We start from the raw sequence: 27,493 nt of genomic DNA on the forward strand, positions 1-27,493 counted from the left end.
ACTTATTCATAATGATGCCTCTTATTTTTAACTCAATACTCTACATTACTCTAAATTTATGAATAACAATGTCTCTTATTCTTACCTCAATACTCTACATTACTCTGAACTTACTCATAATGATTCCTCTTACTCTTACCTCGATACTCTATATTACTCTAAACTTACTCATAATGATGCCTCTTATTCTCACCTCAATACTCTACATGACTCTAAACTTATTCATAATGATGCTGCTTATTCTTACCTCAGTACTCTACATTACTCTGAACTTACTCATAATGATTTCTCTTATTCTTACCTCGATACTCTATATTACTCTAAACTTTCTTATAATGATGCCTCTTATTCTCAACTCAATACTCTACATGACTCTGAACTTATTCATAATGATGCCACTTATTCTTACCTCAATACTCTACATTACTCTGAACTTATTCATAATGATGCCGCTTATTCTTACCTCAATACTCTACATGACTCTGAACTTATTCATAATGATGCCTCTTATTCTTACCTCAATACTCTACATTACTCTAAACGTATTCATAATGATGCCGCTTATTCTTACCTCAATACTCTACATGACTCTGACCTTATTCATAATGATGCCGCTTATTCTTACCTCAGTACTCTACATTACTCTGAACTTATTCATAATGATGCCTCTTATTCTTACCTCAATACTCTACATTACTCTAAGCGTATTCATAATGATGCCGCTTATTCTTACCTCAATACTCTACATTACTCTGAACTTATTCATAATGATGCCTCTTATTCTTACCTCAATACTCTACATTACTCTGAACTTATTCATAATGGTGCCTCTTATTCTTACCTCAATACTCTACATTACTCTAGACGTATTCATAATGATGCCACTTATTCTTACCTCAATACTCTACATTACTCTGAACTTATTCATAATGATGCCGCTTATTCTTACCTCAGTACTGTACATTACTCTGAACTTATTCATAATGATGCCTCTTATTCTTACCTCAATACTCTACATTACTCTAAACTTATTCATAATGATGCTGCTTATTTTTACCGAACAGACATTACCAATATTCTTGCAAACAAATTTAGTACAGATGTCATTCCACAAGACATCTAGCTAAAGCTCTGAATCATCTGAATCCCTTATTCCCACAAATTGCTCTAAAGAAGGTTAGGAAGGCAGGCACTTTTCTCATTTTGGATTTATATATCTTTGCAAGTATTTGTCTTCTCAGAAATTGATATTTTGTTAACTTTGAACATTAAGCTTTAAACACAACTTACTTTTTCTTAAAAGAAAGAAATGGATCTTCTTTCCCTACTCATGATTTTGGCCATCAGAAGATCAAACATGTTGTAAAACTAACTCTAAGATGCACAGCAGAGCCTCTAGAAGTTAGAACCCTATAACATCTGGGGACCTAGTGGTCCTCAGTACCCTGGCATAATTCAGTAACTTCCTTTCCACTTAAAATGCTGGAGTCTTGTATAGCTATGATGTGTTTAGAAGGGAAGAGGAAAACGCTAAAAGTTAGACAAAAGGTGAAAAAACAAGAAAGAAGTAATATATGTTGATGGCGCAGGGCCAGGATGGGGGGTACTGGGGCTGTGTAGGAAGGACCAGTGTGCAAAGAGGGAGCCCATGGAATCTCTTGTCTAGGGCTACATTTTACCTAAGGCTAGCCTTGTGGATTGCAATCAGACATCTGAGGTGTACATAGTCAATAAAGTGTCTGGTACTGAGGGAGCCTGTGGATGAAAGTGACTGACCCCTATTTGTTGTTTGAGTACAGGTGATGGCAATTGACCTGTCATAACCCCTTCCTACTTCCAATTAGCCCCACCCATTCATTTTCTTCCTGCACCCCCCTCCCCCTTGCTTTAAAGTCACCAGCCACCATTTATTAAGTGTGCACTTGCAAAACCACTCCTTAAACTGCTTAATCTAAGTTTAGCTACTGGTTTCATCCCTGATAATTGGTGTACTGCAATTGTGATACTAAAATATGTAGTACCAGACACCACCTCCAATCATTATACTGTATAGACAACATACCACTTGTAAAATGAAAATGCAGCCGAGGGCCTAGGAACTCAGGTTTGTAATCCCCTATTTTTTGATCATTATGGGCAATGGTTGCCAGGTTGCCAGGCAATCCTTTTTAGTATAGCTAAGTGTCAAAGGAATATCCTCAAAGGTCTAAAGGGGTAATCACTGCCTTATATTCACTATTGATCAGACCAGTTATCGAGTACAGCACCCCCTTCAAAATGTATCTCACTAAACACATCAAACAGTTAGAAAGACCCCAAGGGTCTCTAAACAAAAAGATCACAGGCCTAATCTCCATGGGCCATCTAAAAAGGCTGGAATCTGTATCCCTTTATTCAGTGTCTTACAGAATTTTGAGCAGAGATCTCTGTCTTGCTTACCACACCATTAGACGGCCATTAGAGTTCTGGTTGTCCTGGACCTCCTGTATCTCTAGAAGTCCAATGGCTTTACCAGTACTAGAACCTGGGACCCAAATCTTTAGCAACAGGTAAAGCACAAAGTTGGGGCAGGTTTAGAACCTGGCACCTCCCAAACCTCTGGAATAAACTTTTCCTGCATGTTAAGCTGTGTGACTCACTATCTTCCTTTAAGCATATCCTGGAAGACTGGATTGGAATCCACACTTTTACCCTGGGATTGACTGGATTGACAGGTACAATGCTCCTGGAGAAAGAAGGTGTGGCCTGAGGGTTGCTACAAACAACATAAGACTCAATAAACTTGCTATGTCTACAAATCTTTGCCAACCTTCATCACAGAAGTCAAGAATTCCTAAAAGCTGAAAACCTGGCTAAGACAGTTGCAACCTCCATTTGAGATTCCATCTGTACAAGAGAAGAGGACAACATATCCAGTGCTGTATTATTGTGTTTAAGACCCATTCTTCACCATCACAAATACAATCTTTTTGCTAGTGGAGTAAATCAGAAAAGAAAAAGAAATGTTAACATTTTAAGAGCTTTGTAAAATGTGTGGAAAATTTGGGCTCTCCCTGTCTGCATCTTTGCATCTTCATACTAGACACCAATCTGAACAGGAATTTAGTAACAGAGGCTGTCTTCAGAGATTTTGTGGAATTTACCACAGTCCTTCTGGCAGGTATTTATGGACTGCCAAAGGTAAAACGTGACATGGAAGTATTTCCTGCCTACTGTGTTACTGACGTTCAGTCACAGAAATGAATGTTGATGAGGCAATTTCAATGTGTGTGTGGTTTTACAAGAGGGGGGCAGTTCAGACTATGGAAGGGGTTCAATTTTAAAGTGACAGTCTCTTATTTATAAAATATAATAAGTTATGACAGGACATTCTTGATACAGAAAGTATTAATACTTGTCACATGAATATTTTTTTACTTTTAGCTTCTGTTTAAACTATAGAAAGTATTTGCAAACAACAGCCAAGTGAAAAGTAAGGTGAAACAAAAGTAGAAATTAAAGACTTCAGGGCAATTAGAAGCCATTCAAGTATAAAGAATCACAAAATAGAAGTAACACAAATGCATTCCGTAAAATCCACGATGAGGTAGTCAAAGAAAGAATTATCAAAAGTGACAAGAGAGAACATTTATAAAGTCACAAATAAATATATTACAAGAGATTGTGAAAAATAAAATAAAGCATATACAAGAATAAAAAGAAAATTGATATTTAAAATAAAGAAAGATTCAGAAGAAAAGAAAATAACTGAAGCCAAGTCTTGTATGATAGTGGAAGATAACAAAAGGAAACCGTCGAAGTATTATCAGATAGAACAAGATGGGATAACCATATCACAAGACCAAAGCTGCAGGCTTCTAACAGATGCACAAAAGCAAGAAATAACAAAAGTGTGGTCTGCCTTGAAAAAAGAACACTGATTTTGTTAGTGAAGGGTTGTTTTTGAGTGCACTGTAACATTTAAACACACATATCTCTGTAGGGGGCAGATGGGTTGTCAAGTAGAGATGAGGGAATTAAAGATGGCATTTTCTTGTTATGTGACCTCACTTTCAGTAATTCTCAACTTTGGAGACCATAATGTGAGACAGGAATAGAAAGGAGATAATTGTCCTCACGTATCAGGAAAAGATATCCTTAGGATGTTAAAAAAGTACAGCCTACTTAGCTTGCTGATCTTCATTTAGAAGGTTCTAGAAAAAAAAAAAGCCTGCTATCATTGCTTTAGAATAACTTTATTGAAATAAGAGAAGACTAGACTTTTAAACATGGTTTTAAAAGGCCACATTCCTGTATCTCTTATTTTTTCCTTGCTTTATGGGTAACATTTCCAAAACTGATTGTGCAAGACTTCAGGTAAATACTGGGCATCGTAATGTATGTGCAGTAAATAAAATATGACATTTGATAAGGTGAATTGTGACATAAATTAACATATGGATTCACACTTAAATCTGTGCATAATACTTTGGAAGAATCAACAGGTAAACAGAAGGTGCCAGTCTGTTAGACTTGGTGGTTATACACGAGTAAAATAAATCTCATGCTAAAGGGGGACGTCACACAGCACCACCTTGGGCCCACAGGTGTTAAGTAAAAAAGCTCATCATCACGAATCGACAGAATTACTTCTCCATACTCCAAAACAAAAATAAAACAAACCCAAAAAATTTTGGAAAGGCATCTCCACCCTCCTTAACCCCAGCAGAGCAGATAACCCTAGCCCAGACCCTGATGCTCCAGATATAGATCTGGCTACACAATTCAATACTTTTTTCATCGATTCCATATCCAAACTAACCTCATCATTCTCATCCTCTAACACCACCACACCCTCCACTTTATCCCCATCCTCCTCTACCAATCCTTTACCCCCCATTTCTACTCATATTTCCTCTCCTTCACCACCCCCAATACCCCCTCCTCACAGCCTCCACCATTCATACTAAAACCTGTACCCACATCCACCATAAAATATCTCCTCCAGAAACTGAAACCATGCTCTAATGCCCCCGATAACATTCCTTCTTACTTTCTTGTCATAGCTGCCAAAGCCATTGCCTACCCCATCAGCATTCTAATCAAAAGCTCTATTCAAGAAAGTTTAGTACCCCAAATCTGGAAAAAGGCTTATGTCGTACCTTTGCATAAAGGTGGCAGCAATAATAATATTACTAATTTCCTTCCCATCGCTATCCTATCTCCCATCTCTAAACTCCTGGAAAAGTGTATCCATTTACAACTCCTACCATATCTCTTAGACAATAACCTACTTACTCCCACACAACATGGCTTTAGAGCCAGTCACAGCACTATGACCACCCTTCTCTCCTTTCTGGAAACTGGGAATAAAGCACGGGACTCTGGCCACATTGTCTCAACCCTCCTGCTTGACCTCTCCAAGGCCTTCAACCCTATTTCCCACAATTTACTCCTAACTAAACTCTCTAAGCTTAACCTGTCACCTTCCTCTCTGAATTGGTTCACTAGCTACTTATCTAATAGATGTCAAGCAGTAAAATGGAAAAAAGCCACCTCCCCATTCCGTAACACCCCAACTGGAGTTCCCCAAGGATCCATACTGGGCCCCCTTCTCTTCAATATATTCATAAGCGACTTCCACAACTCCATCCCCTTCACAAACATTATCCAATATTCAGACGATTCAACTATTATCTGTTCTGCTACCTCTATCCCTACCCTCCTTAAGCTCACACAAGACGCATTCTTAACCACCGAACAATGGATGAAAAAAAAATCACCTCACACTAAATGCATCTAAAACCAAACTAATGCTATTTCCCCCCCTCCAAAGCCACCTCTTACAATATAAGTACATTCCCTATCACTAGTCATAGTAATACACCCATCGAACTGGTATCAGAGGCCAAATTATTAGGTGTCCAAATTGATAGTCAGCTTAAATTCAGCTCCCATCTTCAACTAAATATTAAAAAAACCCACAAAAAACTTGGTATGCTCTACCGACAAAATCGTTATCTTACACCCTCCACTAAAATCACCTTCTCCACCACATTTCTCATCCCCTCCCTCCTCTACAGAGCCCCACTCCTAACTAACCTACAGTCTTCACTCAAAACACAACTCTCCTCTTGCTATAACAAAATTGCCAAGTTTGCTACCTCCCATAAGTCTTCCTCATACCACTGTTCATCTCTCCACAAACTAAAATGGTTGGAACTGACCAATCATCTTACCTATACACAACTTACTCTTGCACTCAAACTCATTTTCAACCCTTCCCTCTGTCCCTCCCTTTCCTCTACCTTTAAAATGCTCCTCCCTGATAGACTACTTAGATCTAGCAACCAAAACCTAATAGAACTGTACAAACCATCTCGTCCCCCAGGAAAAACCTCCTATCCTTTAGTCTAGCTCGTCTCTGGAACTCCCTACCACCACCCATCTGCACCACCTCAAACAACCTTTCATTCAAAAAAATCTCTTCACTCACATCTAATTTCCTAGTGGGAATGCTCCTGCTCCCACCCCACATAATCTCTTCCCCTCTTTTTCTTTTACTCTCCTAACTCATATATCCTGATCTCATTTGTATTAAGCCTTTGATATTGAATGCATAACATGCACCTCTTAGTGGAACCTACCCTGGATGTAAAGACATCTCAGTTATCATATTGTAATTTTTTTTTTCTTTTAAATTGTAGTATATGAATATTAATCACTAGTCCGTTGTACTTGCAATGTTTTTACTAGGACATTGTAACTATAACTATAATAATTTGTAACAAAATATCTTACTGTAATCTTCTGCTTGTTTTGGAGCTTTTCTCCCCAGGACTCCATTGAAAACGAGTTCTTTGTGACCCAATGGACTATTCTGGTAAACCAACTGCAAATAAATAAATAAAATAAATAAAGTCTTTTTATGAATGACATCGCTGGGTCAGAAGAAAAGTATTTTTCTAAATACTGAGCTGAAACAGCAATGAATATCATTAATGGTTGTAATGGCTGCTGAAAACAATGTGAAATAGATTCCATTGTGTACCAGTCAAATGAAATGAATGGTGGGTTAGGAATGAGTTTATGCTAAATAAAGACAAATGTATGATGAGGCATGGTAAAATACAGCTTGCCAGAATTTTAGTAAAAGGACAGGCTATGCGTAAATTATAGGAACGTATAAAGATGCGTGTCATCATATAACGAGTTAGTAAAAGGACAGGCTATGCGTAAATTATAGGAACGTATAACGATGCGTGTGATCATATAACGAGTTATCTTTTAATTATCATGTAGCGCCAGAATTTATACTGATGGGTTTGGACCTCCAGATAGCATGCTTTGTTTTATTCAGGCAGGAAAATCAGAGGTGAATTTACCTTCGTATGAGTCTTTTAGTAAGGATTATGCTGCTCCTTTCAGTATGAGTAAGAAAATCTAATACGGTAAAACTTATTAACAAAGTTGAAACAGTACAGGAGATGTGTGAGTAGGTTAGGTGATGTGCAAATAAATGAATCAATCAATAAATAAATAAAACTGGATTGAGGAAATGTCTTATTTATTTAATTTTTATTACATTTGGTTACTGGGATAATCTTACTAGGATTAACCCTTTTTGGCAGATGCCTAGAAGGAGAAAAGCTTCAATAGAAACACTAGTACAATTCAGAATCACAATTTACAAACAATAAAACACAGTTAATATGGTTACAAGTTACACTGCAGATATTCAATAGAACTGCAATGCTGTATGTAGTACAATTTATTATTTAACATTTGTTTATCGGGAAAGTCCAACTTGGAACAAAGCCAATTTTCAGTGGAGGCCTGAGGAGAAACACTCCAGACGCATGTCTGTGAAACATGGGAGGAAACTGGAGCACACTCACATGAACACAGGTAGAACATGAGGACTCCACACAGAACGCACTCCAGACGAGAATTGAACCGGAGAACCTCTTGTTGTGAGGCGACAATGGTACCGCTGCACCACTGCACAGTCCAGACATAAAGCATGTGTGCTTTCCTCTTAGAGCAAAAAAAAAAAGACTATGGCTCTGTTGAGGAGTGAGGGAAGGCATACTAAGCGTGTACAGAGGGAACATCACTGAGTCAAGTAGCTTTCCATTCAGATGTTAATATATCTTTCAGAGCAGTGCAGTGCTTGCACATTTCCAAAGATTGCCTCACTTGGAGAAAGGGACAACAACTAAGTAAACAGGACATTTCTTAAGACAGCACTGTTAAAATGGCTCGTGTACTACCCTGTCCATCAAGTCAGTGAAGTTTCAGAAAACTCCATATTTCCTGGGAATCAACCTTACAAACGTCTGCTACAAAAAGGCTTGCAGAGGAAACAGAAGCTGATGTGCTGCAATCAGAATGAGGACTGATCTGCAATGAAAGAGGTTTGTCTGCTTTATCGTAACAAAACCAGATTGACTTAGCTCTCACCTGAGCAACAACTGTTATGTCTGAAATAGAACAAAGTTAATTCAACTTCCTAATTAAAATTTCAGCTGCAGAATATATAAATAAGCAATCATAAGGAAGGAATGATGCAAGACTAAACCTGAATTGAAGAGATCCACCTGCAAATAAAATGCCGAGGACCTAAAGACAAACGTGAGAATGTTCACACCTGGTGTCCTAATCACCTCTGAGAGTTCATGAGAGGAAATGTAAGACCATATTAGAATGAAAAGGAAGTACAAACTGAGAATTGTGTTATGCTAAGATAAGGAAGTCCTTCAAGTAGTTAAATTCAGCTATCTCCTACGATAAGGAAGTCCTTCAAGTAGTTAAATTCAGCTATCTCCTATGATAAGGAAGTCCTTCAAGTAGTTAAATTCGGCTATCTCCTACGATAAGGAAGTCCTTCAAGTAGTTAAATTCAGCTATCTCCTACGATAAGGAAGTCCTTCAAGTAGTTAAATTCAGCTATCTCCTACGATAAGGAAGTCATTCAAGTAGTTAAATTCAGCTATCTCCTACGATAAGGAAGTCCTTCAAGTAGTTAAATTCAGCTATCTCCTACGATAAGGAAGTCCTTCAAGTAGTTAAATTCAGCTATCTCCTACGATAAGGAAGTCCTTCAAGTAGTTAAATTCAGCTATCTCCTACGATAAGGAAGTCCTTCAAGTAGTTAAATTCAGCTATCTCCTAAGATAAGGAAGTCCTTCAAGTAGTTAAATTCAGCTATCTCCTACGATAAGGAAGTCCTTCAAGTAGTTAAATTCAGCTATCTCATACGATAAGGAAGTCCTTCAAGTAGTTAAATTCAGCTATCTCCTACGATAAGGAAGTCCTTCAAGTAGTTAAATTCAGCTATCTCCTACGATAAGGAAGTCCTTCAAGTAGTTAAATTCAGCTATCTCCTACGATAAGGAAGTCCTTCAAGTAGTTAAATTCAGCTATCTCCTACGATAAGGAAGTCCTTCAAGTAGTTAAATTCAGCTATCTCCTACGATAAGGAAGTCCTTCAAGTAGTTAAATTCAGCTATCTCCTACGATAAGGAACTCCTTCAAGTAGTTAAATTCAGCTATCTCCTACGATAAGGAACTCCTTCAAGTAGTTAAATTCAGCTATCTCCTACGATAAGGAACTCCTTCAAGTAGTTAAATTCAGCTATCTCCTATGATAAGGAAGTCCTTCAAGTAGTTAAATTCAGCTATCTCCTACGATAAGGAAGTCCTTCAAGTAGTTAAATTCAGCTATCTCCTACGATAAGGAACTCCTTCAAGTAGTTAAATTCAGCTATCTCCTACGATAAGGAACTCCTTCAAGTAGTTAAATTCAGCTATCTCCTACGATAAGGAAGTCCTTCAAGTAGTTAAATTCAGCTATCTCCTACGATAAGGAAGTCCTTCAAGTAGTTAAATTCAGCTATCTCCTACGATAAGGAAGTCCTTCAAGTAGTTAAATTCAGCTATCTCCTAAGATAAGGAAGTCCTTCAAGTAGTTAAATTCAGCTATCTCCTAAGATAAGGAAGTCCTTCAAGTAGTTAAATTCAGCTATCTCCTAAGATAAGGAAGTCCTTCAAGTAGTTAAATTCAGCTATCTCCTACGATAAGGAAGTCCTTCAAGTAGTTAAATTCAGCTATCTCCTACGATAAGGAAGTCCTTCAAGTAGTTAAATTCAGCTATCTCCTAAGATAAGGAAGTCCTTCAAGTAGTTAAATTCAGCTATCTCCTACGATAAGGAAGTCCTTCAAGTAGTTAAATTCAGCTATCTCCTACGATAAGGAAGTCCTTCAAGTAGTTAAATTCAGCTATCTCCTACGATAAGGAAGTCCTTCAAGTAGTTAAATTCAGCTATCTCCTACGATAAGGAAGTCCTTCAAGTAGTTAAATTCAGCTATCTCCTACGATAAGGAAGTCCTTCAAGTAGTTAAATTCAGCTATCTCCTACGATAAGGAAGTCCTTCAAGTAGTTAAATTCAGCTATCTCCTACGATAAGGAAGTCCTTCAAGTAGTTAAATTCAGCTATCTCCTACGATAAGGAAGTCCTTCAAGTAGTTAAATTCAGCTATCTCCTACGATAAGGAAGTCCTTCAAGTAGTTAAATTCAGCTATCTCCTACGATAAGGAAGTCCTTCAAGTAGTTAAATTCAGCTATCTCCTACGATAAGGAAGTCCTTCAAGTAAATTCAGCTATCTCCTACGATAAGGAAGTCCTTCAAGTAGTTAAATTCAGCTATCTCCTACGATAAGGAAGTCCTTCAAGTAAATTCAGCTATCTCCTACGATAAGGAAGTCCTTCAAGTAGTTAAATTCAGCTATCTCCTACGATAAGGAAGTCCTTCAAGTAGTTAAATTCAGCTATCTCCTACGATAAGGAAGTCCTTCAAGTAGTTAAATTCAGCTATCTCCTACGATAAGGAAGTCCTTCAAGTAGTTAAATTCAGCTATCTCCTACGATAAGGAAGTCCTTCAAGTAGTTAAATTCAGCTATCTCCTACGATAAGGAAGTCCTTCAAGTAGTTAAATTCAGCTATCTCCTACGATAAGGAGGTCCTTCAAGTAGTTAAATTCAGCTATCTCCTACGATAAGGAAGTCCTTCAAGTAGTTAAATTCAGCTATCTCCTACGATAAGGAAGTCCTTCAAGTAGTTAAATTCAGCTATCTCCTAAGATAAGGAAGTCCTTCAAGTAGTTAAATTCAGCTATCTCCTAAGATAAGGAAGTCCTTCAAGTAGTTAAATTCAGCTATCTCCTATGATAAGGAAGTCCTTCAAGTAGTTAAATTCAGCTATCTCCTACGATAAGGAAGTCCTTCAAGTAGTTAAATTCAGCTATCTCCTAAGATAAAGAAGTCCTTCAAGTAGTTAAATTCAGCTATCTCCTACGATAAGGAAGTCCTGCAAGTAGTTAAATTCAGCTATCTCCTAAGATAAGGAAGTCCTTCAAGTAGTTAAATTCAGCTATCTCCTAAGATAAGGAAGTCCTTCAAGTAGTTAAATTCAGCTATCTCCTACGATAAGGAAGTCCTTCAAGTAGTTAAATTCAGCTATCTCCTACGATAAGGAAGTCCTTCAAGTAGTTAAATTCAGCTATCTCCTACGATAAGGAAGTCCTTCAAGTAGTTAAATTCAGCTATCTCCTACGATAAGGAAGTCCTTCAAGTAGTTAAATTCAGCTATCTCCTAAGATAAGGAAGTCCTTCAAGTAGTTAAATTCAGCTATCTCCTACGATAAGGAAGTCCTTCAAGTAGTTAAATTCAGCTATCTCCTACGATAAGGAAGTCCTTCAAGTAGTTAAATTCAGCTATCTCCTAAGATAAGGAAGTCCTTCAAGTAGTTAAATTCAGCTATCTCCTAAGATAAGGAAGTCCTTCAAGTAGTTAAATTCAGCTATCTCCTAAGATAAGGAAGTCCTTCAAGTAGTTAAATTCAGCTATCTCCTACGATAAGGAAGTCCTTCAAGTAGTTAAATTCAGCTATCTCCTACGATAAGGAAGTCCTTCAAGTAGTTAAATTCAGCTATCTCCTACGATAAAGAAGTCCTTCAAGTAGTTAAATTCAGCTATCTCCTAGGATAAGGAAGTCCTTCAAGTAGTTAAATTCAGCTATCTCCTAAGATAAGGAAGTCCTTCAAGTAGTTAAATTCAGCTATCTCCTAAGATAAGGAAGTCCTTCAAGTAGTTAAATTCAGCTATCTCCTAAGATAAGGAAGTCCTTCAAGTAGTTAAATTCAGCTATCTCCTAAGATAAGGAAGTCCTTCAAGTAGTTAAATTCAGCCATCTCCTATGATAAGGAAGTCCTTCAAGTAGTTAAATTCAGCTATCTCCTACGATAAGGAAGTCCTTCAAGTAGTTAAATTCAGCTATCTCCTACGATAAGGAAGTCCTTCAAGTAGTTAAATTCAGCTATCTCCTACGATAAGGAAGTCCTTCAAGTAGTTAAATTCAGCTATCTCTTAAATTCAGCTATCTCCTACGATAAGGAAGTCCTTCAAGTAGTTAAATTCAGCTATCTCCTACGATAAGGAAGTCCTTCAAGTAGTTAAATTCAGCTATCTCCTACGATAAGGAAGTCCTTCAAGTAGTTAAATTCAGCTATCTCCTACGATAAAGAAGTCCTTCAAGTAGTTAAATTCAGCTATCTCCTACGATAAGGAAGTCCTTCAAGTAGTTAAATTCAGCTATCTCCTACGATAAGGAAGTCCTTCAAGTAGTTAAATTCAGCTATCTCCTACGATAAGGAAGTCCTTCAAGTAGTTAAATTCAGCTATCTCCTACGATAAGGAAGTCCTTCAAGTAGTTAAATTCAGCTATCTCCTACGATAAGGAAGTCCTTCAAGTAGTTAAATTCAGCTATCTCCTACGATAAGGAAGTCCTTCAAGTAGTTAAATTCAGCTATCTCCTACGATAAGGAAGTCCTTCAAGTAGTTAAATTCAGCTATCTCCTACGATAAGGAAGTCCTTCAAGTAGTTAAATTCAGCTATCTCCTACGATAAGGAAGTCCTTCAAGTAGTTAAATTCAGCTATCTCCTACGATAAGGAAGTCCTTCAAGTAGTTAAATTCAGCTATCTCCTACGATAAGGAAGTCCTTCAAGTAGTTAAATTCAGCTATCTCCTACGATAAGGAAGTCCTTCAAGTAGTTAAATTCAGCTATCTCCTACGATAAGGAAGTCCTTCAAGTAGTTAAATTCAGCTATCTCCTAAGATAAGGAAGTCCTTCAAGTAGTTAAATTCAGCTATCTCCTAAGATAAGGAAGTCCTTCAAGTAGTTAAATTCAGCTATCTCCTAAGATAAGGAAGTCCTTCAAGTAGTTAAATTCAACTATCTCCTAAGATAAGGAAGTCCTTCAAGTAGTTAAATTCAGCTATCTCCTACGATAAGGAAGTCCTTCAAGTAGTTAAATTCAGCTATCTCCTAAGATAAGGAAGTCCTTCAAGTAGTTAAATTCAGCTATCTCCTAAGATAAGGAAGTCCTTCAAGTAGTTAAATTCAGCTATCTCCTACGATAAGGAAGTCCTTCAAGTAGTTAAATTCAGCTATCTCCTACGATAAGGAAGTCCTTCAAGTAGTTAAATTCAGCTATCTCCTACGATAAGGAAGTCCTTCAAGTAGTTAAATTCAGCTATCTCCTACGATAAGGAAGTCCTTCAAGTAGTTAAATTCAGCTATCTCCTACGATAAGGAAGTCCTTCAAGTAGTTAAATTCAGCTATCCCACGATAAGGAAGTCCTTCAAGTAGTTAAATTCAGCTATCTCCTACGATAAGGAAGTCCTTCAAGTAGTTAAATTCAGCTATCTCCTACGATAAGGAAGTCCTTCAAGTAGTTAAATTCAGCTATCTCCTACGATAAGGAAGTCCTTCAAGTAGTTAAATTCAGCTATCTCCTACGATAAGGAAGTCCTTCAAGTAGTTAAATTCAGCTATCTCCTACGATAAGGAAGTCCTTCAAGTAGTTAAATTCAGCTATCTCCTACGATAAGGAAGTCCTTCAAGTAGTTAAATTCAGCTATCTCCTACGATAAGGAAGTCCTTCAAGTAGTTAAATTCAGCTATCTCCTACGATAAGGAAGTCCTTCAAGTAGTTAAATTCAGCTATCTCCTACGATAAGGAAGTCCTTCAAGTAGTTAAATTCAGCTATCTCCTACGATAAGGAAGTCCTTCAAGTAGTTAAATTCAGCTATCTCCTACGATAAGGAAGTCCTTCAAGTAGTTAAATTCAGCTATCTCCTACGATATGGAAGTCCTTCAAGTAGTTAAATTCAGCTATCTCCTACGATAAGGAAGTCCTTCAAGTAGTTAAATTCAGCTATCTCCTACGATAAGGAAGTTCTTCAAGTAGTTAAATTCAGCTATCTCCTACGATAAGGAAGTCCTTCAAGTAGTTAAATTCAGCTATCTCCTACGATAAGGAAGTCCTTCAAGTAGTTAAATTCAGCTATCTCCTAAGATAAGGAAGTCCTTCAAGTAGTTAAATTCAGCTATCTTCTAAGATAAGGAAGTCCTTCAAGTAGTTAAATTCAGCTATCTCCTATGATAAGGAAGTCCTTCAAGTAGTTAAATTCAGCTATCTCCTACGATAAGGAAGTCCTTCAAGTAGTTAAATTCAGCTATCTCCTAAGATAAGGAAGCCCTTCAAGTAGTTAAATTCAGCTATCTCCTAAGATAAGGAAGTCCTTCAAGTAGTTAAATTCAGCTATCTCCTAAGATAAGGAAGTCCTTCAAGTAGTTAAATTCAGCTATCTCCTAAGATAAGGAAGTCCTTCAAGTAGTTAAATTCAGCTATCTCCTACGATAAGGAAGTCTTCAAGTAGTTAAATTCAGCTATCTCCTAAGATAAAGAAGTCCTTCAAGTAGTTAAATTCAGCTATCTCCTAAGATAAGGAAGTCCTTCAAGTAGTTAAATTCAGCTATCTCCTACGATAAGGAAGTCCTTCAAGTAGTTAAATTCAGCTATCTCCTACACAGTAATCAAGATATCCAACATCTGCCATCTAGAAACATCTTGATGCAGCTGTTGAGTAAGCAGAAATGCGTTGAAGTGACAGTTGCTGTTTTAATAGGATATCCATGTCAAACAAGTCCAGCAAATAACATGTCAATGTAGCCACATTAACAAATGGTCCATCTTCCTACTTGCTCAACAATTAGAAAATATTTCTGCATGGCAAAAATAGGTTTGCAGTTAAAAAATGCTTGCAAGGATAAGAAAAGACTGCAAATACCCTCATGAGAAAATAAAAGCAGTTTATAGGTCCTCCAGAACCAGGATGGTAATTTCCCATTTGTGAGAAGAGAGAAGACAGCTGTAAAAGTGCATGACAGACCCAATCTTGACACAATTAATCTTGAAGAGTTAATAGTCTAAACATATTATTAGTGAAATGGTATAAATCAGAAAGCAGTATTGAGGGGTTATGCAAAACTTTAAATACATCTAATATATGTCAGGTTAAAAATGATGAAGATGCATTATAAATGTGGGCTAGGGAGGAGTTAAAAGTTCAGAGGTAAGTACTAGACTGTCATTCTGCAGACCACTACAAGCTTAGCCAATAAACAGAGGTCAGAATGAAACCCTGTACCTTATGTCTGTGAGATAAATATCTTAACCATTACACCAACCAGTTAGTTGATGCCTTTGAATAGTTTACAGTGAAGTATGATACAGCAAAAATAGAAAAAGTGAGTATTAGCAAGTAAATAGTTTAGGTGAAATATAGGGTTATTGTAAATTACTTTTTTGTGGAAGATATTGTGTTAATGTATGTTTCAATCTGAGTACTAGAGAGTGTAGAGGACGTACAGTAGTTCAGCTGGAGGAAGTATTAGTCAGAGGGTGAGAAGGAGGATTAACAGGGGTCATGCAGGAAAACAGCCAAGAGCCCAGTAGGTGTTACTTTAGTTGTATTTAGAATGTTTTTTTTTTATATTTTATTTGTCGGGGTGGGGGAGTTCCAAAGTTTTGACTCACACTTTCAGTAAAGGGAATCCCCATCTGTGGTGTTTGATCGGGCTATGAGTACTTGGTGTTTGTGCTTACAGTGAAGTGTTCTTTTAGGGGGACAGGGTATGAGTGTGCCATGTAGTGATGGCCAGTTATCTGGTTTGTGGATGAGGTTGTGAGTGGTTTGTAACTGAGAGTATGTTTGGTGATGCACTTGTTCTAGCTAGTAAATCTGTTTCAGGGCTCTACGGTGGTCTGTTTTATGAGGTAAATTTGCAGTGAATTTGGTCACTTTGTTATAGCATTGCACCTTTATAATTTTTTTATGTAGATTCTAGGTTTGTTAGTATGGCTGTTGCATAGAGTGTTAGAAAGAGACAGGTTAATGCAATGTGTTTTTATGCACTGGGTGTCACATAAGGTTTGATCTGATATAAACAGACATGTTTTTAATGTTTTTTTAAACTTGTTTTATGTGGTGGTCATATTTCATGTTTTCATTTATGGTAACATCAACCTTTTTGGAGTGACTCACCAATTAAATTGTTTACTGTCACATGATGTTGTGTTACAAGATAGTTCCTATCCAATGTGTTGCTTTGTCATAAATAGTATTACATGTGTTTTTTGGATGTAATAGCAGCTGATTACTACATAGCCAAGTTTTGATGGATCTCAAATAGGACCGAGTAGGATCTTTGACCTTTGGCCTTTCATGAGCTAAGGGCAGACAAGAGCAATATGGGGTTGACATTTTGTACTATGGTGGCAATTTTGCTTGCCATGTTAAGATCATTTATGGAAATATTAAAAAGCTTAGGCTATAGGATGGAACCTTGGGAAATACTTACATATACTGGCAGGAAGGATGAGATGTTTTGCCACTCAACTGCCTGAGATCTATTGTTTAGTTAGATTTGAATATAGGAGAGGGATGAGTTTGCAAGAGATATGGTAGAGAGTTTATGTAAGAGTTTATAGTGAGATGCTGTGTTGAAGGTTTTTGAGGAAGAGTGCAGGTACCAGGTTACCTGTATTTCTTTGTAGGTTAACAGTGTTAGTGAAATTGAAAGGGGCAGTAGTGGTGTTATTATGGGGGGAAAGGGGCAGTAGTGGTGTTATCATGGGGGGAATCCATGCTGGGCTTGAGGAAAGCAGCCTTTCGACTGTGATATACTCAAGTAGTTGGGATTAGATGCGTTTCTCAAGGGTTTTTGATGAGGGGGACTGTATAACTATAGGTCTATAGTTTGAGCTCTTGATAGACATGCCTCCTTTATGTATGGGTTAGGATGTAAGAGTTTTTCTATAATATGGGGACATAAGCTTTAGCAATGGAATTTTTTATTAGAAAACAAACTGTGTAAGCTATGGCATCTGCTGCAGTCTTGATGTAGGCAGGTGTCATATCATCTGGGGCTAGGTTAGTTACCTTTAGTCTGATCAAGTAAAAACGGACATACGGACAACTTGGAAAAAAGTGGCTGTAGGGATGGAAAAGTGACCAGGGATTATTGCCATTGCTTAGAGAGGCTACTGTTGGTATGACGTTGGCATTGAATGGATTTTCTCTGCAGGCTGATTGTTTATCAAAGGATGGAGTTGGTTTTGAGGAGTGACTGGTGTTTAGAACTTGGTTTATGGATGACCAGAGTATTTTGGGGTTAGTTTGGTTTGAAGTTTGAAACTGTGTAGTAGTGTTTCTTGTCTGGGGTATATATTTTGTTGTACTTGTAAGATGCCTGTACTTTTAAAGGTTTGTCTCAGACTTTTCTTGTACCCATTTTTCCACAGCCTGTCTCTCTGAGTCATAACTTGTTTTATATGCCTTGTTATCCCACTGGGCTGAGTTCATTTGGTTGTCATAGTTCAGGTGGGGGCAAGTTCATTTAAGATAGACACATCCTAATGAATTCAGATACAGCTTAATACAGGGGTTGTTGGTTTTACCCCAAACAAGTTGAGCAGGTTACTTCAGACTAATCATTGAAATGGAGCTTCTCAAATAAGAGAATCCCTAGAAAATCTTCATGTGACTCAAAGAATAATTGGATTACATAGGGTACTGGATATTTGGGCCGCTGCTCTTTTCAACAGTACATGTTCCAATGCAAGCAGTTTTACAGAGTGAAACAGCATCGGAATAAGACCATACTTAAAGTATTTACTAAAAGAGATAGCCGATTAGTATGACTGTTAGATGAGCCCACAGAGAACACAGACATTTGTCTGTTCCCAAAACTGAAGATGGAAATGTGACGTTTGGGTTGTTTTATAGTCAAGATTCATATCCATGATCTTTGTGCTTGCTGAGTTGTAAATCACACAGAAGCTAACTTTATCTTACTGGCCTGGTATTATGAAAGGAATACAAAACCTCTGTGCAGCTTCTGTAGAATGTCAAAAGGTAGCACTTAACCATTGTTTAGGAAAACCTTTGATCTCCTTACGTACTACAGACGTCCCATTTGAGCAGATAACAATGGGCACTGTAGGGTCACTGGTGAAAATTGAGTAATACATGATGTTTGGCAATTCTTTAAAGAAAAAGATAAGGACTTCTTTATACCATGTACAGAAATATGGATTAGGTAAACATTTTAATCAAACCTTAAGTCAGTGTTAAGGAGAGGTACACAAAAGGATGGATAAATTAGGACCAATTATTTCCAAAACTCCTTTTTGCCATATGGGAAATACCCCAAACTTCTGATGGATTGTTTGAACTGTTATATTGTGGACAATTCAAAAGCTTGTTAGAGTTAGTGAAAGAAATCTGGGAAGAGGAAACACCCCCACCCTTTAAAACTGTGCTAGAGCATTTTATAGACATACAGAAGAGGTTAGGAATGATAACACATACTGCAAAAGAACACATGCATAGGAAAGGCACAATAAACAACAAAAAACATATAATAACAATGCATAGCTTAGAAAGTTCAATGTAGGAGACAAACTACTGGGGTTAGTGCCATACCAGAGACAAGTTCCTTGCAAAATAGCAAATAGTTATAAAAGTTAAGTTATAAAAAAGATAAAATAAATTATAAAGTGAGACAAGCTACACAAAAGAAATCAGAACACTTACAAGAAATAAATGATCTGAAGCACAAGGAAATAAACTAAGAATATCTGAAGTTAGAATGTTTGCAGAAGACGTTAAGAACGCGGTAGCATGTTCAGAAGTGTAGATAAGTGACTAGTACCAGTACTTCAGAAGCGAGAGGTAAAAAGTACTTACCGAGGAAGAGAGATATATTAACAGGTTAAGGAGTACGTACTGAGGAACAGAGATATATTAACAGGTTAAGGAGTACGTACTGAGGAACAGGGATATATTAGGAGGTTAAGGAGTACGTACTGAGGAACAGAGATATATTAGGAGGTTAAGGAGTACGTACTGAGGAACAGAGATATATTAACAGGTTAAGGAGTATGTACTGAGGAGCAGGGATATATTAGGAGGTTAAGGAGTACGTTCTGAGGAACAGAGATATATTAGGAGGTTAAGGAGTACGTACTGAGGAACAGAGATATATTAACAGGTTAAGGAGTACGTACTGAGGAACAGGGATATATTAGGAGGTTAAGGAGTACGTACTGAGGAACAGAGATATATTAACAGGTTAAGGAGTACGTACTGAGGAACAGGGATATATTAGGAGGTTAAGGAGTATGTACTGAGGAACAGAGATATATTAACAGGTTAAGGAGTACGTACTGAGGAACAGGGATATATTAGGAGGTTAAGGATGCATTACTGAGGAACAGAGATATATTAACAGGTTAAGGAGTACGTACTGAGGAACAGGGATATATTAGGAGGTTAAGCAGTACATACTGAGGAACAGGGATATATTAGGAGGTTAAGGAGTACGTACTGTAGAACAGAGATATATTAGGAGGTTAAGGAGGACGTACTGAGGAACAGGGATATATTAAGAGATTAAGGAGTATGTACTGTAGAACAGAGATATATTAAGAGGTTAAGGAGTATGTACTGAGGAACAGAGATATATTAGGAGGTTAAGGAGTATGTACTGTAGAACAGAGATATATTAGGAGGTTAAGGAGGACGTACTGAGGAACACAGATATATTAAGAGGTTAAGGAGTACGTACTGAGGAACAGGGATATATTAGGAGGTTAGGAGTACGTACTGAGGAACACAGATATATTAAGAGGTTAAGGAGTATGTACTGAAAAGCAGAGATGTATTAAGAGGTTAAGGAGTATGTACTGAAAAGCAGAGATATATTAAGAGGTTAAGGAGTATGTACTGTAGAACAGAGATATATTAAGAGGTTATGGAGGACGTACTGTAGAACAGAGATATATTAAGAGGTTAAGGAGTACCTACTGAGGAACAGAGATATATTAAGCGGTTAAGGAGTACGTACTGAGGAACACAGATATATTAAGAAGTTAAGGAGTATGTACTGTAGAACAGAGATATATTAAGAGGTTATGGAGGACGTACTGAGGAACACAGATATAGTAAGAGGTTAAGGAGTACGTACTGAGGAACAGGGATATATTAAGAGGTTATGGAGGACGTACTGTAGAACAGAGATATATTCAGAGGTTAAGGAGTACCTACTGAGGAACAGAGATATATTAAGAGGTTAAGGAGTATGTACTATAGAACAGAGATATATTAAGAGGTTATGGAGGACGTACTGTAGAACAGATATATTCAGAGGTTAAGGAGTACCTACTGAGGAACAGAGATATATTAAGAGGTTAAGGAGTATGTACTGTAGAGCAGAGATATATTAAGCAGTTAAGGAGTATGTACTGTAGAACAGAGATATATTAAGCGGTTAAGGAGTATGTACTGTAGAACAGAGATATATTAAGAGGTTAAGGAGGACGTACTGAGGAACAGAGATATATTAAGAGGTTAAGGAGTACATACTGTAGAATAGAGCTATATTAAGAGGTTAAGGAGGACGTACTGAGGAACAGAGATATATTAAGAGATTAAGGAGAACGTACTGAGGAACAGAGATATATTAAGAGATTAAGGAGTACGTACTGTAGAACAGAGATATAGTAAGAGGTTAAGGAGTGTGTACTGTAGAACAGAGATATATTAAGAGATTAAGGAGTATGTACTGTAGAACAGAGATATATTAAGAGGTTAAGGAGGACGTACTGAGGAACAGAGATATATTAAGAGATTAAGGAGTATGTACTGTAGAACAGAGATATATTAAGAGGTTAAGGAGGATGTACTGAGGAACAAATATATATTCAGAGGTTAAAGCAGAGATATATGAAGAGGTTAAGGAGTATGTATTGAGGAACAGAGACATATTGAGATGTTAAGGAGTACGTACTGAGGAACAGAGCTATATTAAGAGGTTAAGGAGTGCGAACTGTAGAACAGAAATATATTAAGAGGTTAAGGAGGATGTACTGAGGAACAGAGATATATTAAGAGGTTAATGAGTATGTACTGTAGAACAGAAATATATTAAGAGGTTAAGGAGTACGTATGAGGAACAGAGATATATTAAGAAGTTAAGGAGTACGTACTGAGGAGCAGAGATGTACTAAGAGGTTAAGGAGTACGCATTGAGGAACAGAGATATACTAAGAGGTTAAGGAGTATGTACTGAGGAACAGAGATATACTAAGAGGTTAATGAGTATGCATTGAGGAACAGAGATATACTAAGAGGTTAAGGAGTATGTACTGAGGAACAGAGATATAGTAAGAGGTTAAGGCCTACGTACTGAGGAAGAGAGACATATTTTCAGAGATGTCTGTCAGTAGCTGGTTAATCGAGCCAACATTAAAACATATTGGTGCGAAGATAAATCTGAAATTATACCAAATAACAGAATGACAATTCATATTATTTAAAGAACAAGAAAAGAAAATGCTCAAATTTGAGGACATAAACAAATCCCAGAGAGAATGGAAATTTAATGTTTTCTGTTTTACATTCTCTTTTTGTAAATTGTGATTGTAGGAACTGTTAAACTTTTTGTATATTCTTTGTAAATCTTTGTAAAAACTTTTGTGCTACTTGCCCAGCTGGACACTACCCAGTTAACAAATGTAAAATAACAATAAATAAATAAATAATGCCATTGCACTGGTCTCCAAGCCTAATGGCTCTATCAGATTTTGCAATACTGTCAAAAAACTAAACAGCATTTCCAAATTTGTCTCATATCCTATGCCCTGAGTAGATGAATGGAAAAGTCAGGCAGTGCAAGGTCTTTCTCCACTTTTGACATAACTAGAGGTGAATGGCAAATGCAACTAGTCCCAGAACTAAGTGGGAAAATATTGCCTATGTCAGACAGCTTTTCCCAGTATGGATTCTCACTATTTGGCCTCATGGAGCACCAGTGATGTTCCAGGGCAAAGGTGTAGTCAGGCATACTCTTTGCACTCAACTGAGTACATTTTTTTCTGAGTATCATATCAGCATATTATGTCTACAACTGCCTAAGTGAATGCCTTTAACAACAGATGCAATATTTATAATCTAAAAAATAACATTTTTAATAGTTTAAGGGGAACAATTGAAAATGTTACTTAATTTATTAAGTGCTTTGCGGCAGCATTTTGAGAGATGTGTCCAGTTATAAGTGATTGGTATCCAAGGGGGGAGTTAGCACAAAGAGCTTGTGAGAACAAAATGGAATTTGCTTGCCACACCCCTTTTCCAGAGGCTCATAGACAGGATATTCAGTCCCCATACAAGATATTCAGCAGCCTATCTTGACAAGGTAGTGAGTTTCTCCAAGGACTGAAAAGCCATTTCCCAAGGTGAAGGCTGTTTGGAGCTCCCTGCACCAAAGTGGACTAGCAGCAAACCCATATATATATATATATATATATATATATATATATATATATATATATATATATATAAATAGCTATATAATGAGAGGGGGATTTTTAATGGCTCAGGCTAAAAAGGTAGACGCATTATGAAACTGGGCCAGATTCATGACAAAAAAGACAAGTTAAGGCTATCCTGAACTTGGCAAATATGTTCCGTACTTTACTTCTATTACCTGTTCATTGACTGATTTATAAAACTGTAAGTCTTCACTAAATGTCAAATGGACAGAATTTCAAAAACTGAAGGACTTGTACTCAGAACCTGTCTTAATAACAATGGAGTTCTTGAAAACATTTATTGTCTTTACTGATGCCTTTGGAGTAGAGATTGGGGCAGTCCTGTTACAAAATGTAGAAGGGGCTGAACATCCCATGTTTTTAAATCAGCCTTAAGTTTATGCTGAGTGATGTTAGTCAGTAACCCAAAGGGAATGATTTGAAATCAAACAGGTTCTCAAAATGTTACTATATTATTCTTTGATGATAGAATTTATAATGACTTTAAGGCAATCCGAAGCTTTTTATTCAGCATTAACCCTACAGCCATTCAAATTCAAGAAGATTTATTGTCCAGTCCACTGCCACCTTAAAGTGGATGCGTGGTACCAAGTATGTTGTCCATTCACGGGAGCTTGAACAGATTTTTTTTTTTGTGTGTGGGGTGGGGAGTTGGGGGTGGTTGTGGTATAGTGATGACTGTACAAACTGCTCATTTTAGGCCAAGGCAAGCAGCCAGGCAGGGCATCAAAGAAACCAGGGTTGTGTTAACTGCAGTCATAGTACACAAGGCTTACTGCTAGAAATAGCAAATTCAGAAAGCGGGAGCTAGAAGGCATCTCCAGGAGTTGACAGGAAATCCTGTCCACTGAAAGGTAATTCTGTAAACTGTACTGGATGAAGTTATACAGAAGCTGTTTTCTTGGGTGGGAAGAAGAACTGCCTGCTAGACAAATCTTGCTGCAAGTTGAATGAGTAAGTAGTAAAGTGTTAGGGAAACCAATAAAGGTCTGTCATAAAACATTTGCTGGTACTGTGAACTGTCATAAAACATTCGCTGGTACTGTGAACTGTCATAAAACATTCGCTGGTACTGTGAACTGTCATACATTCACTGGTACTGTGAACTGTCATAAAACATTCACTGGTACTGTGAACTGTCATAAAACATTCGCTGGTACTGTGAACTGTCATAAAACATTCGCTGGTACTGTGAACTGTCATAAAACATTCGCTGGTACTGTGAACTGTCATACATTCACTGGCACTGTGAACTGTCGTAAAACATTCGCTGGTACTGTGAACTGTCATAAAACATTCGCTGGTACTGTGAACTGTCATAATACATTCGCTGGTACTGTGAACTGTCATAAAACATTCGCTGGTACTGTGAACTGTCATAAAACATTTGCTGGTACTGTGAACTGTCATAAAACATTTGCTGGTACTGTGAACTGTCATAAAACATTTGCTGGTACTGTGAACTGTCATAAAACATTTGCTGGTACTGTGAACTGTCATAAAACATTTGCTGGTACTGTGAACTGTCGTAAAACATTTACTGATACTGTGAACTGTCGTAAAACATTTACTGATACTGTGAACTGTTGTAAAACATTTACTGGTACTGTGAACTGTCATAAAACATTTGCTGGTACTGTGAACTGTCATAAAACATTTGCTGGTACTGTGAACTGTCATAATACATCCACTGGTACTGTGAACTGTCATAAAACATTCGCTGGTACTGTGAACTGTCGTAAAACATTTACTGGTACTGTGAACTGTCATAAAACATTCACTGGTACTGTGAACTGTCATAAAACATTCGCTGGTACTGTGAACTGTCATAAAACATTTGCTGGTACTGTGAACTGTCATAATACATTCACTGGTACTGTGAACTGTCGTAAAACATTTACTGGTACTGTGAACTGTCATAAAACATTCACTGGTACTGTGAACTGTCATAAAACATTCACTGGCACTGTGAACTGTCAGAAAACATTTGCTGGTACTGTGAACTGTCATAAAACATTCACTGGTACTGTGAAGTCGTAAAACATTTGCTGGTACTGCGAACTGTCATAAAACATTTACTGGTACTGTGAACTGTCATAAAACATTTGCTGGTACTGTGAACTGTCATAAAACATTTGCTGGTACTGTGAACTGTTTTGCTTCTTGTGTCTGTGTCTGTTGAGTTTTGTTGTTTCCTCAAGCTGAAGAGCAAAATATTTTGTGTTATCCTTGTAAATTAACCTGAGTTTTGAAATCTATGGAACTGACTTTAAGACTGGTTTATAGGGTTCCTATTGGATGACCGAAGATGCATTCTTTCGAATGCATCTTGGTCGAACTTGAAAAGACAAAAAGGCAAAATGAGGAAGTGGCATATAAGTGAATTCTTTCCCTGGGAAAGAAATCGCTTGGCCGCACGCATTACTTTGCCATTTTCGTCATGATCTCGGAGTTGGTATATTTAAGTAGGCGGGTGTGGGGGGTGAAGCCCCCCTACTTTATGTTATGTTTTAAGTGTTTTTTTTAGCACCACTGAAATTACATCTTACCCAATCCACCAGCCACCAATTCATCCTCAAAAAACACCCATAATAAATTATTCTCCATTAATTCACTCCTCACTGATGACGTACCCAAACTGAGCTTGTGTTATTCTCTCTCTGTTGACACCAGAACACCACAAATCCCTTTCATTTTATTACCTTCAGCTATCCTCTTCTAATAACCTAACTTTCTCAATTATTCCTCCTATCTTAACCGACTATGTTTTAGTTTTCTTTTCCCTCCTCCAGCTTAATATTGAATATAGTGAAACCAGATAATAACCAATGCATATCTTATGTGTATCCAGATAATAACCAATGCATATCTTATGTGTATCCAGATAATGACCAATGCATATCTTATGTGTATCCAGATAATAACCAATGCATATCTTATGTGTATCCAGATGATAACCAATGCATATCTTATGTGTATCCAGATGATAACCAATGCATATCTTATGTGTATCCAGATAATGACCAATGCATATCTTATGTGTATCCAGATGATAACCAATGCATATCTTATGTGTATCCAGATGATAACCAATGCATATCTTATGTGTATCCAGATGATAACCAATGCATATCTTATGTGTATCCAGATGATAACCAATGCATATCTTATGTGTATCCAGATGATAACCAATGCATATCTTATGTGTATCCAGATGATAACCAATGCATATCTTATGTGCATCCAGATAATAACCAATGTGTATCTTATGTGTATCCAGATAATAACCAATGCATATCTTATGTGTATCCAGATAATGACCAATGCATATCTTATGTGTATCCAGATAATAACCAATGCATATCTTATGTGTATCCAGATAATAACCAATGCATATCTTATGTGTATCCAGATGATAACCAATGCATATCTTATGTGTATCCAGATAATGACCAATGCATATCTTATGTGTATCCAGATAATAACCAATGCATATCTTATGTGTATCCAGATGATAACCAATGCATATCTTATGTGTATCCAGATGATAACCAATGCATATCTTATGTGTATCCAGATGATAAGCAATGCATATCTTATGTGTATCCAGATGATAAGCAATGCATATCTTATGTGTATCCAGATGATAAGCAATGCATATCTTATGTGTATCCAGATGATAACCAATGCATATCTTATGTGTATCCAGATGATAACCAATGCATATCTTATGTGTATCCAGATGATAACCAATGCATATCTTATGTGTATCCAGATGATAACCAATGCATATCTTATGTGTATCCAGATAATAACCAATGCATATCTTATGTGTATCCAGATGATAACCAATGCATATCTTATGTGTATCCAGATAATGACCAATGCATATCTTATGTGTATCCAGATGATAACCAATGCATATCTTATGTGTATCCAGATAATACCCAATGCATATCTTATGTGTATCCAGATGATAACCAATGCATATCTTATGTGTATCCAGATGATAACCAATGCATATCTTATGTGTATCCAGATGATAACCAATGCATATCTTATGTGTATCCAGATAATGACCAATGCATATCTTATGTGTATGAAGCTACTCAAAATGTTTTACAGATGTTTGTAGTCTTCACTGTCCTTTGCATTTATTTATATTTATTTCACATCTAAACACACCATTTTCATACCTAATAAATACATTTATATATATATATATATGTGTGTGTGTGTGTGTGTGTATCTGTGCGAGAACAGAGACAAACAGAGAAAAGACACAACAGACTCTTACCTGGCTACACCAGCAGTCATTTTGAAAGTCTCATTTTGTGGCCAGTCCCCAGAAAAATCAAATGTCACAGCAAATATTGCCTAAAAATTGAAGACAATTAATTTAATTTTGTTTTTACTAATGGAAATACATTTTTGCATAGTAGCATTTTCTTTTTCACCCCCTATTCCAGCAGTTTTATGCGTACTTCATTCAGTGTTCTGGCCTCACTTAGCCCATCTGTTCTTACCTCTCACCTTGCTTCAGCTTCACAGAAGACCTTAGACAGATAAGTGTTGATTTATGGGTTTGGCCTTTAGTATAGGAAGAAGACTTATTGCTTATTGGCTCGATTGAGAGGTTTCAACAGAACCAACCAGAAGAGTGTCTTACTCTATATTTACCTAACTGGGTGTACTGCCTACAT

General features: G+C 37.1%; 1 protein-coding gene across 1 annotated transcript in view; it reads right to left on the minus strand.

Annotated features, from left to right (window-relative positions):
- ITGAL (integrin subunit alpha L) overlaps nt 1-27,493 on the minus strand; it is a 1,030,513-nt gene that overhangs the window by 93,572 nt on the left and 909,448 nt on the right. The window contains exon 22 of the mRNA XM_044086682.1: nt 27,088-27,167. Coding sequence (XP_043942617.1) covers nt 27,088-27,167 — 80 coding nt within the window. The remainder of the gene's footprint in view (nt 1-27,087; nt 27,168-27,493) is intronic.

Source organism: Protopterus annectens, chromosome 10.part0 (genome assembly GCF_019279795.1).
Source record: "Protopterus annectens isolate FY-2018-M chromosome 10.part0, PAN1.0, whole genome shotgun sequence".
Lineage (NCBI taxonomy): Eukaryota > Metazoa > Chordata > Ceratodontiformes > Protopteridae > Protopterus > Protopterus annectens.